At 39.7% G+C, this 14,812-nt stretch overlaps 1 protein-coding gene across 3 annotated transcripts; it reads right to left on the reverse strand.

Annotated features, from left to right (window-relative positions):
* Nucleotides 1-844: 844 nt before the first annotated feature.
* PHAX (phosphorylated adaptor for RNA export) lies at nucleotides 845-14,812 on the reverse strand. 3 transcript variants are annotated; one of them, XM_067568803.1, is made up of 6 exons: nucleotides 14,392-14,812; nucleotides 11,865-12,481; nucleotides 8,568-8,688; nucleotides 5,165-5,248; nucleotides 4,437-4,486; nucleotides 2,476-2,615 (listed from the first exon to the last, which is right to left on the reverse strand). In XM_067568803.1, the coding sequence occupies exons 1-5, from the start codon at nucleotides 14,800-14,802 to the stop codon at nucleotides 4,478-4,480; spliced, it is 1,242 nt and encodes a 413-aa protein (XP_067424904.1). In that variant the 5' UTR covers nucleotides 14,803-14,812; the 3' UTR covers nucleotides 2,476-2,615; nucleotides 4,437-4,477. The 3 variants fall into 3 exon arrangements, with proteins under 3 accessions (XP_067424903.1, XP_067424904.1, XP_067424905.1); XM_067568804.1 differs by lacking the exon at nucleotides 2,476-2,615 and adding an exon at nucleotides 3,799-3,984; XM_067568802.1 differs by lacking the exon at nucleotides 4,437-4,486 and having other exon boundaries at nucleotides 845-2,615.

Below are 14,812 nucleotides of genomic sequence, written 5' to 3' on the forward strand. Positions count from 1 at the left end.
GGTCTAGGCCAGTGGCTCTCAACCTTTCCAGACTACTGTACTCCCTTCAAGAGTCTGATTTGTCTTGCATACCCCCATGTTTCATCTCACTTAAAAACTACTTGCTTATAGAATCAGACATAAAAATACACAAAAGTGTCACAGTACTGTTACTGAAAAATTGCTTATTTTTCTCATTTTTACCAAATAATTATAAATCATGGGAACATAAATATTGTACTTACATTTCAGTGCATAGTATATAGAGCAGTATAAACGAATTGTTTGTATAACATTTTAGTTTGTACTGACTTTGCTAGTGCTTTTTATGTAGCCTGTTGTAAAACTCAGCAAATATCTAGGTGAGCTGACGTACCCCTGTAACTCCCAGGGGTACACATACCCCTGGCTGAAGGGGTTTAAGCCTTTAAGATTTGTGCAGTTAATACCTAGGAAAACTTAAGAAACCCACCAGATGCACCAAAAACCAATGTAAAACTTGTAATCTTTATTTTAGTTTTTGCACTCTAAAGCTGTAAACTGAGCCACATATGGGAAATTCCAACTCTCTTCTCCCAGATAACAAAGATACTGCATTTGTGAGACCTATCTGTTATACGTCAGGCTAATGAGTTCCTATGTAATTTTAAACTATCCACTTAATTTTTCCTACTTCGCTATTACAGTTGGCAAAAGTTCATAACATTTTAAGTAGGGTATAGTCACTTAACTGACTAAAGTGACCTTTTGCTAATATGGACTCCATGAATCTCAAAAGAAAAGCGTAGCAACAGAAGACAGAAATCCTCAGAATGGTAAGTTTCTCATTTAAAAAAAATTAAATGATTGAGAACAGCCACCTCTATTCAGTAGATACAAAATACTCCTTTAAAAGTCACTAAAGTTGGAGGATGATCAAATTCTTCCTATAGATTTTTTTCTTAAGATTCAGCATATTTTGGAATGTGTTTAATTTCTCCCTATTGAACAGAATTGCTTATGGATGGTACTGTATATTTGGTTTTTCTATTGATCTTGTATTCTCCTGAAATTAATGCAAGTTTTGGATAGGCAAAAGTTCCAGGATCATGCCTTTAGTTTTCAGTCTAAAATGTTTAAAAGAACAACTGTATTCCATTCAGAGAAAACCCAACTTTAAATAATATTATGTTAGATGTTCGTGCTACATGAACAATCTAGCACACTCAAGTTCTTCTGCTATACTCCAAACTAAAAGAATGCTCAGCACTTACACAGCCAGTACAATCTTCAAAGTACTTTGCCAACATTAACTAAGTAGCCTTCACAACTCCTTTGTGTTCTTGATAGGTATTATCTCCATTTTACAAATGAGAAAAAAAATGAAACGGGGCAAGGTGACAAATGGGATTAGAACTCAAGTTCCTGACACTCCTGTGCTCAAATCTCTTTATACATTCTCTGAGTACTGTAAAGATAGAAATCATACAAAACCCTCAGTCTGACACTTGTTTCTGCATGCATATAGAATATGTTTAACAAATAGCAAACAAATCCTTGAAGGGAATCTCACATTAGCATCGGACCCATTCAACAAAAAATTCAGTCATGATCAACACAAGTTTAGAGCAATGGTTTGAATGACTTATGTCCCAAATATTGCAAAACTTTATACAAAAAAGTAGCTCTCTCAGCCCATCATCATAAGAAATGGGAGGGATCAGAACCTTCTGTAAAGATACATCTCATGTACTGTCCACTATTGATTCCTTTGAGAAAATAGGTTGTTACCTAAGGGACTGAAGACCACTGTAACCTACTTGCTTTTGAGCAAACAAACCCACCAAAGAGTGTTTTACAGGAAGTCCTCTTTGGTGGGTTTGTTTGCTCAAAAGCAACTAGGTTACAGTGGTCTTTTAGTCCTCTAAAAAGTACTGTGTGTCAGTACTTTGCCTTGTTAAAAATATAGGACCTTTAATGCCAATATGTATTTTATATTAGCAAAATGCTTTTTTCCCCCATTATGTTTATGATCAGTGCCTGCTTGAGTATGACTTAACAACTTTGACAGATGAAATATGATTCATTGTTTAAACACTAGCCCTGAGTTTATTCCCAAATTTGCCAACTAAATGAAAATAATCTGCAACAGAAGAGAGTTATCTAAAACATTTTAACATATTTTGAAGGACACAGCCACCAGATTGATAAAATAGGACAGGTAATACCTCTACTTAAATTTAAAGTAACTTAAAATTTAGTTCTCTCCAAAGTACAAGTGTTCCTAATCATATTTACGTGTGCAATTTATGAAAACAAGCAGTCAGAGAAGAATATAAAAGGCTGATTTAATGTCTGATTTAATTCTCCCACGTGACCATTAATGACTAAAAGATCTCCAGATCTTGAGCATTATCAATTTCAATGGCATCCTCCTGCTCCAGTTTTGTTTCACCATGTCCTTCCTGTAAATCATCCAGAGAAGCCAGGGCCTCATTTGTATCACTAGCAAAAGTTTCTCGAGATGCATCATCATATTCTTGAAGGTTGAGCCCTTTAATAGCTTGTTTCATTTTCTTTCCAAGAACCTGTAGCCTCCTCTTCTTAGCAGCTTTTTTGTTTTCATATTCCTTTTGGTTTTCGGCATAGAAGATTTCCTTGAAGAGGAAAATATTTATTTAATGTGATGATTATGTAAGTGTTTGCCTTATAATTGCTAAGGGAAAAATAACCACATGAAAAAGCTCTACATAACAAACCATGAATATTATTGCCTTTATTAATCTTTAAAATAAGACAAAAACAGAAAAGGGCAGAACGTTTTTTGAAAAATGCCATGCATATAATATTTGACAGCTGTCCATCTTTTTTCAAATTGCCATATAATTGTGCATCGCAATGTTTTTTTTTTTTTTTTAAGTCACTGATTCACATGGGTTGAAAGACAGTCTTCAAAATATGAACCAACTGTTAGCTACTGCAAGACTATCTGCATGAACCTGCAGAAAGGGTGAAATAGTAGTTTTAGGGAGATGTGAACTGCTTCAGTTATGTAAAATGAGGTGTTAATACAGAAGCCTTAATATGACCATTTAAAATGTCAAGATTATTAATTACTTCATTGCTGATCAAACTTTATAGAAATCAAGATTGGAAGTGGGAGTCAGCAGAGGCTAAGGTGAGTTGTGCAGCCTAGAGTGGTAGACTGGGAGTGGCATGAGAAGACAAGAGGGGGAGGAGGGTGTAAACTGGGATCAGTTACATGTGAAGACTGACATTAGATCTGGGATGAGACAATGGAGAGATCGAGGGCAGGGGAAAGATGGGACATGACCCAAGATTGTTATGAGGACTGGCTGGAGGAGACAGGAGCAGAAGGGCTCAGGCTTTGTGGGGGGAAAGAGGAGGAGTTGAAGGGTTTGTGGTCACTAGGGAACACTTTTCTCAGAATCTGGAATGGAACCCAAGTTTCTAGTCTCACCATTACTCTGCTGTCAATAAATATTATGAAGCCAAATGACAAAATACATGTTTCCTCCTCTAATGCTGGTCCAGATAGGATGACAATCTACTATTGTTATCATTTACTCTGTTAGCTCATATGGCTGAGGTCTGTGCCATGGATTTAAAAGTTCCAACATTGCTGATGAGTGGGTGTCAATATACCATGTGATGAATTTGGAGTTTTCTTCAGCTTGCTTTTTTTAAAATCTAGGAAATAGCACACAGAATTATATATGAACATTTAATGTGTAAAGTCATGCACTCAAAAGATAGTGTAAATGCCAGCACTAAGGTCACTTGTGAAACTTTATTTCAGGGGCTCTTCTCCCTATGCATCATAATACATTCTTTAATTATATGATTTTATATATACTATTTTTATGACTGTACCCCAGCTTCATTCACTGCATTGTATGGAAAATGATCTGAGGATGAATCAGGGTTGTGTAGTGAAGGAAGCTGTTGTCCGTAGTACCCCTGCTGCATTTGTTGTGGAAAATGTGTAGAGAAAGAGGCAGGGGACTGCAGGAAGACAAAAGGAATGGTTTAAAGGTTAAGGCAGCTGAGTGCTGCTCTGGAGAACTAGATTTTATCCCTGCCTCTGCCACAGAGCTCCTATGTAATGGGCAAATCACTTAAACTAAAGCTTTCACAGGTGCTCACTCCTGTGTTCCTCATTTTCTGGGTTCCTGACTTGAGACCCCAAGGTCTGTTTTGCAGGAGTGCTGCATACTCACAGATGCAACTGAAGTCAATGGGAGCTGTGTTTTGAACGTATGAAGTGCTATATAATGCTAAGAACTCTGAAAAATCAAGTCCTAGATGTCTTAAAACTGGGCACTCAAAATTAGTGGATTCTTTTGACCTTATTCTTTGTGCCTCCACCCCACATCTGTAAAATGAGACTAATAATACCTCCCTCACCTCATGGAGCGCTCTGAAAATAAATACATTAATATTTGAGAAGCACTCACAATACTACAGTGATGAGGCCATAGAAAAGTCCATCAGGAAATTAATAATTCTGTAGGATTAAAATAGTGAGTAAATAAGTCATTTAGCCACACACTGAACAATGAGAAAATTAACAGCTATTCATTATTTAGTTGTGAGCCCTTCCGTTCTGTACATTAAGTGAGGCAGGAGTTCACATACTATTTTTCCACCGATCATGTAATTAAAAAGTGTGTCATAAAACATACACACGAGCAGCTTAATTAAGAAGACTGGGGGTATGTCTTTATTGACGGCAGCAAATTGCTGCAGTCAGATTGATCTATCCAGATCGATTGAGTGGTCAGTGAAGACTCGCTCAATCGATCCGGAGGTTGACTTCTTAAAACCACCTCAAGTGGCATAGCGCTGCATTCTGTTGGTGCAGTGCAGTGAAGATGCCGTGCATAACGGAAGTTATGAAGTCAATGGCAGTTACGCAAGCTACTCTGCGTAGCTTACGTAACTCCTGTCGACTGCCGCCGAATTTTAAGGTAAGTGTAGACCAAGCCTGGCATTCACGCACTTTGGAGGCCTTGACTTTACAACCTCAGTAATGTCCTTTTAACAATTGTGTGTGCGCACAGTTACAGATTGGCACAATGAATATTTTCATATTAATTTAACCCTCCTCCCTTAAAATTACTAGTTCTTCAAAGAAGGATTTAATTTACTTTCATTATAATGATTTACAATCTAACATGTTTACCTTGATTTGCTCTCCAGTGATGCTGGGTGTATTCTTCAGCAGGTTTAAATAAACTCCTCCTGGCGTTCTTCTTCTACTACCATTCTACATAAGGGAAAAATAAGTTATTCATAGCAACAAGTCTAAAACAGATTCAAAATAATTGTCACTTAAGAAATGTAAAATTACCTTTAAGTTTTATTTGAGCAATTCTTCTTTTTAGTATTTTACATTTTTTAAAATGTATTTGTATTGCAGTGCCCAGGAGCCCCAGTCTTGTACCAGGACCATACATGCTAGGTGCTGTATTGAAGTAGCATACAGCGGCCTAGGTCGAACTGTGCTAGGTGCTGCACAAGCATGTTACAAATACAGTCCCAGCTCTGAAAAGCATTTATTTTGAGTTTGGGCTACCAAAAGTGACCAATGACCCACAGGGCACTATATAATTGGATAGGTGTATTATGAGGTTTAAAAAAAAATCCACATCTAAAGTAGCAAGAATTGGTGAATCAGATCACACCAGCTATCCGTCCGCCTATTCAGGTATTATTATTCATTTGTATTATCATAGTCACAGTTGCAGTCATGGACCAGACCCTATTGTGTTAGGTACTGTATAAATACAGGAAAGGAGAAAAAAAAAAAAAAGAAGCGTTCCTTCCCCAAAGAGCTTACAATCTAAGTATAAGACAACAAATGCACCCAGACATGGAAGTACAAGAAAACAATGAGACAGTATTTGTAAGCATGATAGGCAGCGGTCTCAGTACATGAGCAGCCTAACCATTGTCTAGTTTTTTGTAGGCCTCACAGCAAAAGAGTTTTAAGGAGGGATTTGAAGGTGGATACTGAGTTAGTTTTGCAGATGTTTGCAGGGAGCTTTTCCCAAGTAAGAGAGGCAGCATGAGAGAAAGCATGAAGATAGATGCTTGTTTGAAAATTTAACAAGCGGGTGATGGAGAATGGCATCACAGGCCGACTAGAAATAGGAGTTGACTTTTCGATAATGAACGAGAGATGGTTGGCAGTGTGATAATCATAATTAATGGGCAGGTGTTAAATGTCAGACTACACATACAAGACTGAGGTGGTGGGGAGGGAGCAGCAGTCAATTCTTAAATAATTTAACTCAAAGGATTCTAAGTTCTGTCACAACTACTTATATTTTTCAAAGACAACAATAGTCTAAGAAATTAGATTTTCAGATCCTTTCAATGGTTTTATGTAGTGGGAATGCCAGCAGTTACTTCAGCACAATTACAACCTAAAATCTTACTTATTAGGTTCTGTAATGTCAGGTAAATCCCTTTAATTTAACTCAAATGCTTAGTTTTAGCAAAACTTAGCATTTTTGTCTCAAGAGCGATGAAATATGTTAAAGACACTTCTGAAACTTCCCTCCCTGCACAGCAGTTCCATGTTCCAGTTTTTCAGTGGTTGATGTAACATCAATAGCAGCATATAGTTGTGTCATATTAAAGCAGTGGTCCCAAACTGTGGGGTGCGCCTCTATAGGGAGGCAAGGAGGAACTTTGGGGGGGTGCAGCAGGGCCCAGGCCAGCCCCCACAGGGAGTGGGGAGGGATCACCACCCAGCACCGCACTGCTCTCAACTCTCCCGCAACCCCCTCCTGGTCCCAGCCCTACTCCTGAGGGGGCGTGGACAGGGTAAGGGGGGGGTGCAACTGAAGAAGTCTGGGGACCACTGTATTAAAGCATGAACAGAGCTGAACATTAAAGAGCCCTGAAAATTATGGACATTTAATATATTGTTAACAATAAAAGAATTTGACACTTTCCTTTATACTGTTTCAACACCTAAACACTACATCATTAAAAATTACAATTTTGTCAAAACAAATTAAGAACAGGAACACCACAAATGTCAATAGTGAAATTTAGTCTTAGTGCATTTACCTTTAATCATTTTAGGAAAAATAACTGCAGAGACCATATACACTTATCACCCTAACACAGAAACTAACAGCAACTACGAGGTGGGCTTCAAGTGTTGTCGAAAATACTTCTGTGGCACCTGCACAAAACAATTCATTGTCTGAAAAGACAGAGTAAGTGTCCTTAGGAGTTATGTCCTTTTATCTCATTTGAGCTGGGGCAAATGCTTTAATCCTTTCAGGTTGCACCTCTTCCTAAGAGTAGTCTAGTTCATTAGCTTGAATGTTTAGATACAAATTTGTTAAGTGTCATTATCAGGAGTGGTTGCTGAAAATATATTATTAAAGTACCTTATTCATATTTTTATGCTCTTCCCAAAGGTTGGGTGTTTTACAAACTTTGGCAGCCCCCAACCAATTAGAAAGCCTATACTTAGCAGGGTCTGTAACCCAACAAATCAGTGATCTGTAACTCCTCTAGTCACAGGCATGCAAACAAGCTATCTGTAGCTGCTGAGGGACTATAAAGTGAAATTTACAATATTCCTTCCCTTTACTACAAAAGCTTAGGCAGTAAAGCAGGGAACAATTACTGAAACTACATTAAGAACTTTGAACTTGGGAGCAGGCCTAAGTCATATGTTGATCTTTTCATTTTGACATCCTAGTGACATGCTGATTAAACCTTTATATGGGGTAGTGGTGTCCAACATCCAACCTGCTTGATGTGTTTACATGATTTATGTGGAAGACTCAGATGCTGCAGAATCTAAAGCTTTTATTTTTATAATTAAAAGTTTCTAGCTTTTATATTTGTGAAGACAACATCCTACTATTGTCTTCCTGAGTCTGAAGACATCCTGAAACAATAGCTGAAAGATGTGAACTCTCCCATCTCTATTCATTTCAATACAGTTTACCCTAAAGCCTGATTATACTTTATATGTAGGCTTTAAAGGATTAGGTTTTTATCTCTAAATGTTGAATAATGTCAATTTCATCTTACACACACAAGCCCACAATAAATATTTCCATTGATGATAACTGAAATGTACAGTTAGGCAAAGAAAGAGAAATGCTGCTTGAGAACTTACTAGTTTCATTTAAGGATATTTACTTTGTACCTCTTTAGATGTGATGTTGCAACTTGTGTTTTAACTATTATACAGCTAACTTTTTGAAATCAATATCTATTGTTATGAAATAATTATTGTCTGACCCACGCTTTTGTTTGACCGTCCCCATAATTTCTGACAACTGCAAAACTTTACATTGATAACTTAAAAAAAAAAAAAAAAGCTAAATTATAAAAAATTAAAACTGAATTTGCCAAGTCTATTTATATGTAAGCATCAACTATTTAAATATTTAAGATTTCCATTTGAGCTATGAAAACAGAGAGATGGAAATGAAGCCCATGGTGAGGACTCAGAGTTAATGCAGGAAATTTGGGAAAATTTATCTGGTGTGAAAGCACTGCAGCAGTACTTATTATGAAGATAGATAGAAAAAAAGACAATTTCTTACCATTATGAAGAGTCCACCATTTTGTTCCACTTCAGCTGTTTCCATAAGCAGTTCAATAGCTTTCTTCTTTCCAATTATTTTCACTACTCGGGCTATCAAATCTTTCTTTGGCTCTCGAAGCCTAAAAAAACAAAGCCCCCCAGTCAATGAATAATATTATGATACTGTTTGTATGAAATAAACTTTAATTACACAAAACAAAACATTCATATAGATTTGCTCCTAAATATCTGTACTGTCAACTCAGTTTTTTAACCTGATTTCAAAATATTGTACTTCTGATAGATCAATATTTAAATAGCATGCCCTGTTTTGTTTTTAAATGTCTTTAAATATTTTGTAAGGGTTTATTTCCTCCTTACTGATGTCTAATGTCTTTTCAGCAAGTGTTTGCCCATGCACATGTAGTTGAAGCATCATAGCTTACTATTCATGAGAAACCATGAAACTGACTACATGAAGCTCTGTCACATGAAAAAAGTAAACAAAAATTCAGATATAATAATCTTAAGTTCTTTGTAACTAAATAGAAGCAAAGTTCTTAGACAAATATGATCAAGATGATGATGATTTTTTAAACTGAGTTTTCTTTTTAAGGAACAGGATGAAGTAGTACAGGCCTATAGTTTAGATATTTTTTTTTGTTTAAGGGTTTGCGAGATCTAATGTGCATTAAGTTTTATAAAAAGTTAACTGAAAACAGTTTCTGTGGATTTAAACATTCTCCTACAGTGAGTACAACTCAAACAAGGAAGCTTTATGCTATTAATAAAAGGTATTGAAAGCCCAACTACCTAGTCTATTTTCACTGTCCATGCTGAGAAATGAAAAGAATAAACATGACTACATGATAAGGTTCAAATCAGATTTTAGAAGTTATTAGTATAACATGAAAGTTAAATGGGTCTATTTACATTTGATAAGTGAACAATGTTCTAGATTAAGAACCTACATTTTACATTTTGATTTAACTCACATTTTTACGACCAATGCCCCAATGATGCAAAGACTTACTCCTGTCCCTAACTTCAAACACATAAGTAGTTTCTGAATTTGCCAGAACCTTTGAAGAACTATTGCCCAAATTATAAACTACTGCAAAAACAGTTTTTTATGGAGATGCAAACTAGTAATTAATTAACATAACTAGCATTTCTACAGTGATCTTAGTCAAATCCTACGACAGGTATTAAACATGGTAATGGAGGAAAACAAACTTCAGCATATTTTAGTGCAACTTCATAAAATGTAATGTGACAAGCTGATGTTACCCATAAAGCTATAATGTCAAACTGGGAACTCTACACATCTATAGTTAACTAGAATTCACTTACTGCACTATAATCTTTCAAAGTTCAGAAGAACAGAAGATATTTAGTAAGAACAGGCAATGGCAATAATTAGGGTACATTTTTGGATACAAATGTTATTGTCTATGTCAGTTTTGGTTTTTGTTAGTTTGCATAAACTTATAGTTGTTGAAACTATCTACTATGACACTAAAACCTTAAAAGAACATTAAGTTTGCAAATCAAGCACTCGAAAGTTACAAAATGCCAGAATTAAGATTGTCTGTGTAATTTTAATTTGGTCCCTTGGAATATACATTATGATGCAAACTTTAATTACATTACATCACATACTATTTTTCTCCCCACAGAACCCGTCTCATTCAGTGCACAGGATGGACAGTGCTCACTGTGGGGAAAAATAGCATGTTATGTTATTAAAGACTGTATTATGATGCATACATATAAGGGGGCCTGAAATAAAGTTGCACAAGTGACTTCACTGCTGGCACTGACACTAACATCTGAGTGCATGAATTTACCAATTTAATAATGTTTTTAACAGTTTTTTGTGTAATTGTCTAGGTTTTAAAAAGGCAAACTAAAAAAACCAGAAATTCCATCATACGGAATTATATTGACACCCACAAAGCTAATCAGTAGTGTCAAAACCTTTACATCCACAGCACAGACGTTTGTTACTTGAGGTAAGGGAGTAAGAGCAGTAGTAAATTGTCATCCTCTGTATGGACTGGCAGTAGAGACTGATGAAACACACTTTGCCAGAAATTTAAACTGATATTTACAGACAGCAAAGAATGGATCCAGGCTCTGTAGGGGCATGCGTTCCAGTAGGCACAAACTTCTTCCCATTCCGCTACCCATTCAGTCCTGTCTCTTCTCATCTGTCCCTTTCCTATTCCTGTCTTTCCCCCCCATCCCTTTGTCCTCAACACAGTTCCATTTTCCCTCCACTCCTCAGGTTTCTCATCCCAGTCTGAGTTCCCTCCTCTTGGCTCCTCATTTGATCTCTCATTTGCCATCCTGGCCTCCAGTTGCCCTCACATGGCTCCTCACCAGTCATCTCTCTTCCAACCCTCCCATAACTGGTTCTCAGTCCCAGTCTCCCATCTGGTTCCAAATCCCATTGCCCAGCCAGCCCTTGCTAGCCTCCAGCCTCAGTTGCATTCAAATCAAGTGATTTCTTCCTCCATGCTGCCTGGGCCCAGTAGGGATGAGTCCTTCAGAGCACAGGAGACACAGGTTCCCTGCTCCCAGTTCAGATGCTGGACCTGGCATAGGCACAGCTCACTGAAGCCCAGAATAGAAAGTCCTGTTCATTCCTGGGCTGGAGCACGCCCAGTGCAGACAGAATCTTTGGGGCATTCAGCTACTAAAACATAAGTCTCTAGTGGGCATGTGTGAACTGCAATTTTTCAAAGAATTATAACTTGGCCAAATGTGGGCAGGTTTTTACAAGGATGGCAAAAGGGACATCTTTGAAACAAATGCCACTCACCTTGCCAAATTTCAAGTCCCTGATCTAAAGCACGTGTGGATGGGGGCACAGTGCTTTTTAAAGAAAAAGTTTCCACAAGTTTTCAACATGCCCAAAACGTTTTTCCCTAGCTTTATTTTCAGAAATGGCTGAACACTTTTGGATGAAGTTTAAAAAAAAAAAAAAAAAAAAAAAAAAATCAGCTTCAGGTGGATACCTCACATGGAAAATTCAAGCTGAAATGGGTCAGATTTGTCAAAGTCATGAACAACTGAAAACATGGTCTTATAATGTGAAGTGTTGGGCAATCTTGATAAAACGTGCTACCAGGCCTGCCAATACTGCATTTATATTTCAGGATTCTGGGCACCTGAACAAGCCATTCAAGCTCCTATCTCCTAATTTATCATACGCACCTAAAACAGTCAACCATTCAACAAGAACACATTTTTATTCTTCCCTTCAATAACTTTCACATAACCTAATAGTTGAAGGAACAGAAGATCTCACCGATAAGAAATTTCATCTGCCACTTTTTCCTCAGAATCTTCTTCAGTAATCTCATACCTCCCCTTATAATTCATTTCTAGCCTTTCACCGACTCTGTCCTTGACAGGCCGTTTCCGTTTGAGAAGTCCTTGTCCATTTTCTTCCTCCTTTGACACTGTTTTTTTGTCATCCTGCATGTATTCATCCAGTTCTTTGTCTAATATCTCCACAGCTTGGTCAGTTTCTTTCATCAGTTTTTTAGCCAATAGGTAATTATAAGTCTCAGACTGCCTACTCTTGTCAATATTACCTTCCATTCCTAAAATCCCAAGTTCAGTGGCCACTGCATCCTGATTTTGTTCCTGAAGCACTGCACCCCAAATGTTGTTGATCTTCTTACCCCCTAAGACCATTTGATTCTGGTGACTCTGGTCAAACTGAAAAGGCTGTGGTTTAGCAGGAGGGAGATTAAAACATTTCTGTCGTTTCCGTTTCCACACAGAAGTGTCATCATCTGAATCAGAAAAGCTCTCATCACTTGAGTCCACACCTTTAGTTGTCCGATAAGGAACATTTGGTGCACAGGGTGAAATGATACTCTGGAAAGGTCTGGCTGAACTGTTGCCATCATGTGGTTTCTGAAATGACAAAGTAATTTTTAATTAATTCAATTAATATTTTTAAAAAGGAAAGCAACCTTGATGTGCTAATGATTTGATTACAATCAGACTCAATAATAGACTAATTTATTCTGACTCGTGTGAGAACAATTTTAAAACAAATAGACTAGCCATACTTTATTTTTAGCTATAATTTTCATACAAGGATTTCAAAGCACCCTATTGACAGCAAGTGTCACTCAGAATACTCATATGAGGTAGGCCAGTGATGATTCCCCATTTCAGATGGGTAAACTGAGACTTGCTCAAGGTTACACAAAGTATCTGCGAAGAATAGGTAATATAACCCAGGAGTTCTAGCTGCCAGCACAGGCTAACCACAAGACATACTGCTGCTATCATTGTAAAATTAGCATTCTTTATTGATAATTCCAGTTCTTTCCAAAATGACTGTATAAACAATAGCTTCTGAAAAACAAGATAATATTTTATCCTCTCAATTTTAGATGAGCATATCACTCTCTTTAACCCAAACACTCCTTCAATAACCTGATAGCATTCCTGAATTATTTTCTGGCATAAAGGAACAGTAGACTCTTCAGTTTGTCTTTACCACTGTATGCAATATATAAGTGCTTTGAATTAAACAGTTATTTGATAGTACAAGACTTTAGAAAAACATGGTTAGCACAGCCCTATGCATTAAAAATGCATCTGTAATTTACATGCTCCTTTCCTGGTGCACATCTCAAGACTATACTACATATATCTACACCAAGAGAAAATGAAATCCTTATTATATCTACAATGCAGTACACTCTCCTATTATCCTAGTCAGTGTTTTTCTGCCTTCCTATCACCCTATATTTCTCATATAATGTCATAACACAAGATACACATGAAAATCAATATTTACTAAAAACGCTTGAAAGTTAATTAAGTGCAGTCTCTTCAGCAGGTAAAGGTTTAAAGACAAAACAGACAGAGCTTCAAATTCAGACGAAAGCAGTTGTTGTTATGCCATGCCCTTTGTAAACGTTTTAATTTGCTCTTTTGTTGCCGAGAGCATAGGAGACAACACAGTACAACCATTAAAAGCCAACAACACATGCGCTGGCAAACGGGGTTAGAGGAAAAGCAGCAAATAGACACACGGGTGGGTTACTGACGTTTCAAGGGAGAAGACCGATAAGAAAAACACTAACTAGGCCCACGCCAAGTGTCTTCCGAAGAGAAACACCCAGCAATTCCCATCAAGAAATCCCTCTGCGCTGGTCTCCCATCCTCCACCCGCCCACAGCACACGAACAACAGCCGCCCGCCCCCAGGCGGTGAGATACATACTCCCTCGGCGCCATGGCAGCGGGACACAGCGGCTCGCTACAACACGCCAGCCCAGGACAGCACAGCACAAGCACAGCACAGCACGAGAGATGAAGATGATGTGCTCGGGGCTGCAGCTCCCGGATGGGGGTGGGCTGTTTGTTAAAGGGCCTGTCCCCGACACAGCCCCGTCCCCGCAACATCTCAGCGTCGCCCCGGCCGGCCGGCAGGGCAGGGGCCGGGTACTGGGGAAGGGGTCACTTTCTCGGGGCGGTGCGTTCCGCGGGTAAGCTAACCCCCTCTGTCCTGGACCGGTCCCTACTTAAACAAGCCTCGCGGCTCGGGGCCGGTCGGTCTGGCTCGGCGCGCCGGGGCCCTGCGTCTGTGCGTGTGTCGGGGGCCGAGGGGGGCTGCGAGGGATCCGGGTTCTCTCGGGCTCGCCCGGCACCGCGCAGGTCTCTCTCTCCCTCCCGCTCCGCGGGCTGCGGCTCATGGCCCGGCCCCCGCCCCAAGGCAGCACCAGTGGCGGGAACTGCTGAGGCAGGAGCCGCGGCGCGGTCCCTGCCCGGGCGGCGACCCAACCCCCCACCGGGGCCGCCTCTCACCTGCGCGGGGCCCCGGGCGGAGCCGCTGGCCGGCATGTCGGAATCGGAATCCGAGTGCGAGAGCTCCCCGTCCTCCACGTCCTGCTCCATCCGCCGCGCCTCCAGCGCCATCTTCCCCGAGAGCGGCGGGCCGCGCCACTGCCTACACTGCTCGTGCTGGTGGCGCCGCTCCTCCTCCGGCTCCTCCTTCTCCGGCCGGGCGGGGGCGGGGGCGGACCCAGGGGGACCGCGCGCCAGCCCTTCTTCCGCTCGCGAGTCCGCAGGGAGGGGCGGGGCCTGGGCGGGAAGCAAATGGCGCCACTGCGGGACTCGGGGGGCCCATCCCGCAAAGCCTACATGCCCCACTGTGCCCTGTGCTGCGGCGGGCCGCAGGGCATGCCGGGAGCTGTAGTCTTTGCCTGAAATCCCCATGGAAGGCCTG

This window comes from Emydura macquarii, unplaced genomic scaffold (genome assembly GCF_026122565.2).
Source record: "Emydura macquarii macquarii isolate MOO-44397 ecotype Brisbane River unplaced genomic scaffold, CSIRO-AGI_Emac_v2 contig_2897, whole genome shotgun sequence".
Classification (NCBI taxonomy): domain Eukaryota; kingdom Metazoa; phylum Chordata; order Testudines; family Chelidae; genus Emydura; species Emydura macquarii.

Bases quoted from the DNA above. Each gene is read 5' to 3' on its own strand.
- PHAX (XM_067568802.1), bottom strand. From the start codon at position 14,802: ATGGGGATTTCAGGCAAAGACTACAGCTCCCGGCATGCCCTGCGGCCC. The intron at 5,249-8,567 runs GTAAGAAATTGT...TCCCTTATGTAG, and splicing joins ATGGTGGACTCTTCATAATG to AATGGTAGTAGAAGAAGAAC. The intron at 2,616-5,164 runs GTAAACATGTTA...TTCCTCTTCAAG, and splicing joins TCACTGGAGAGCAAATCAAG to GAAATCTTCTATGCCGAAAA.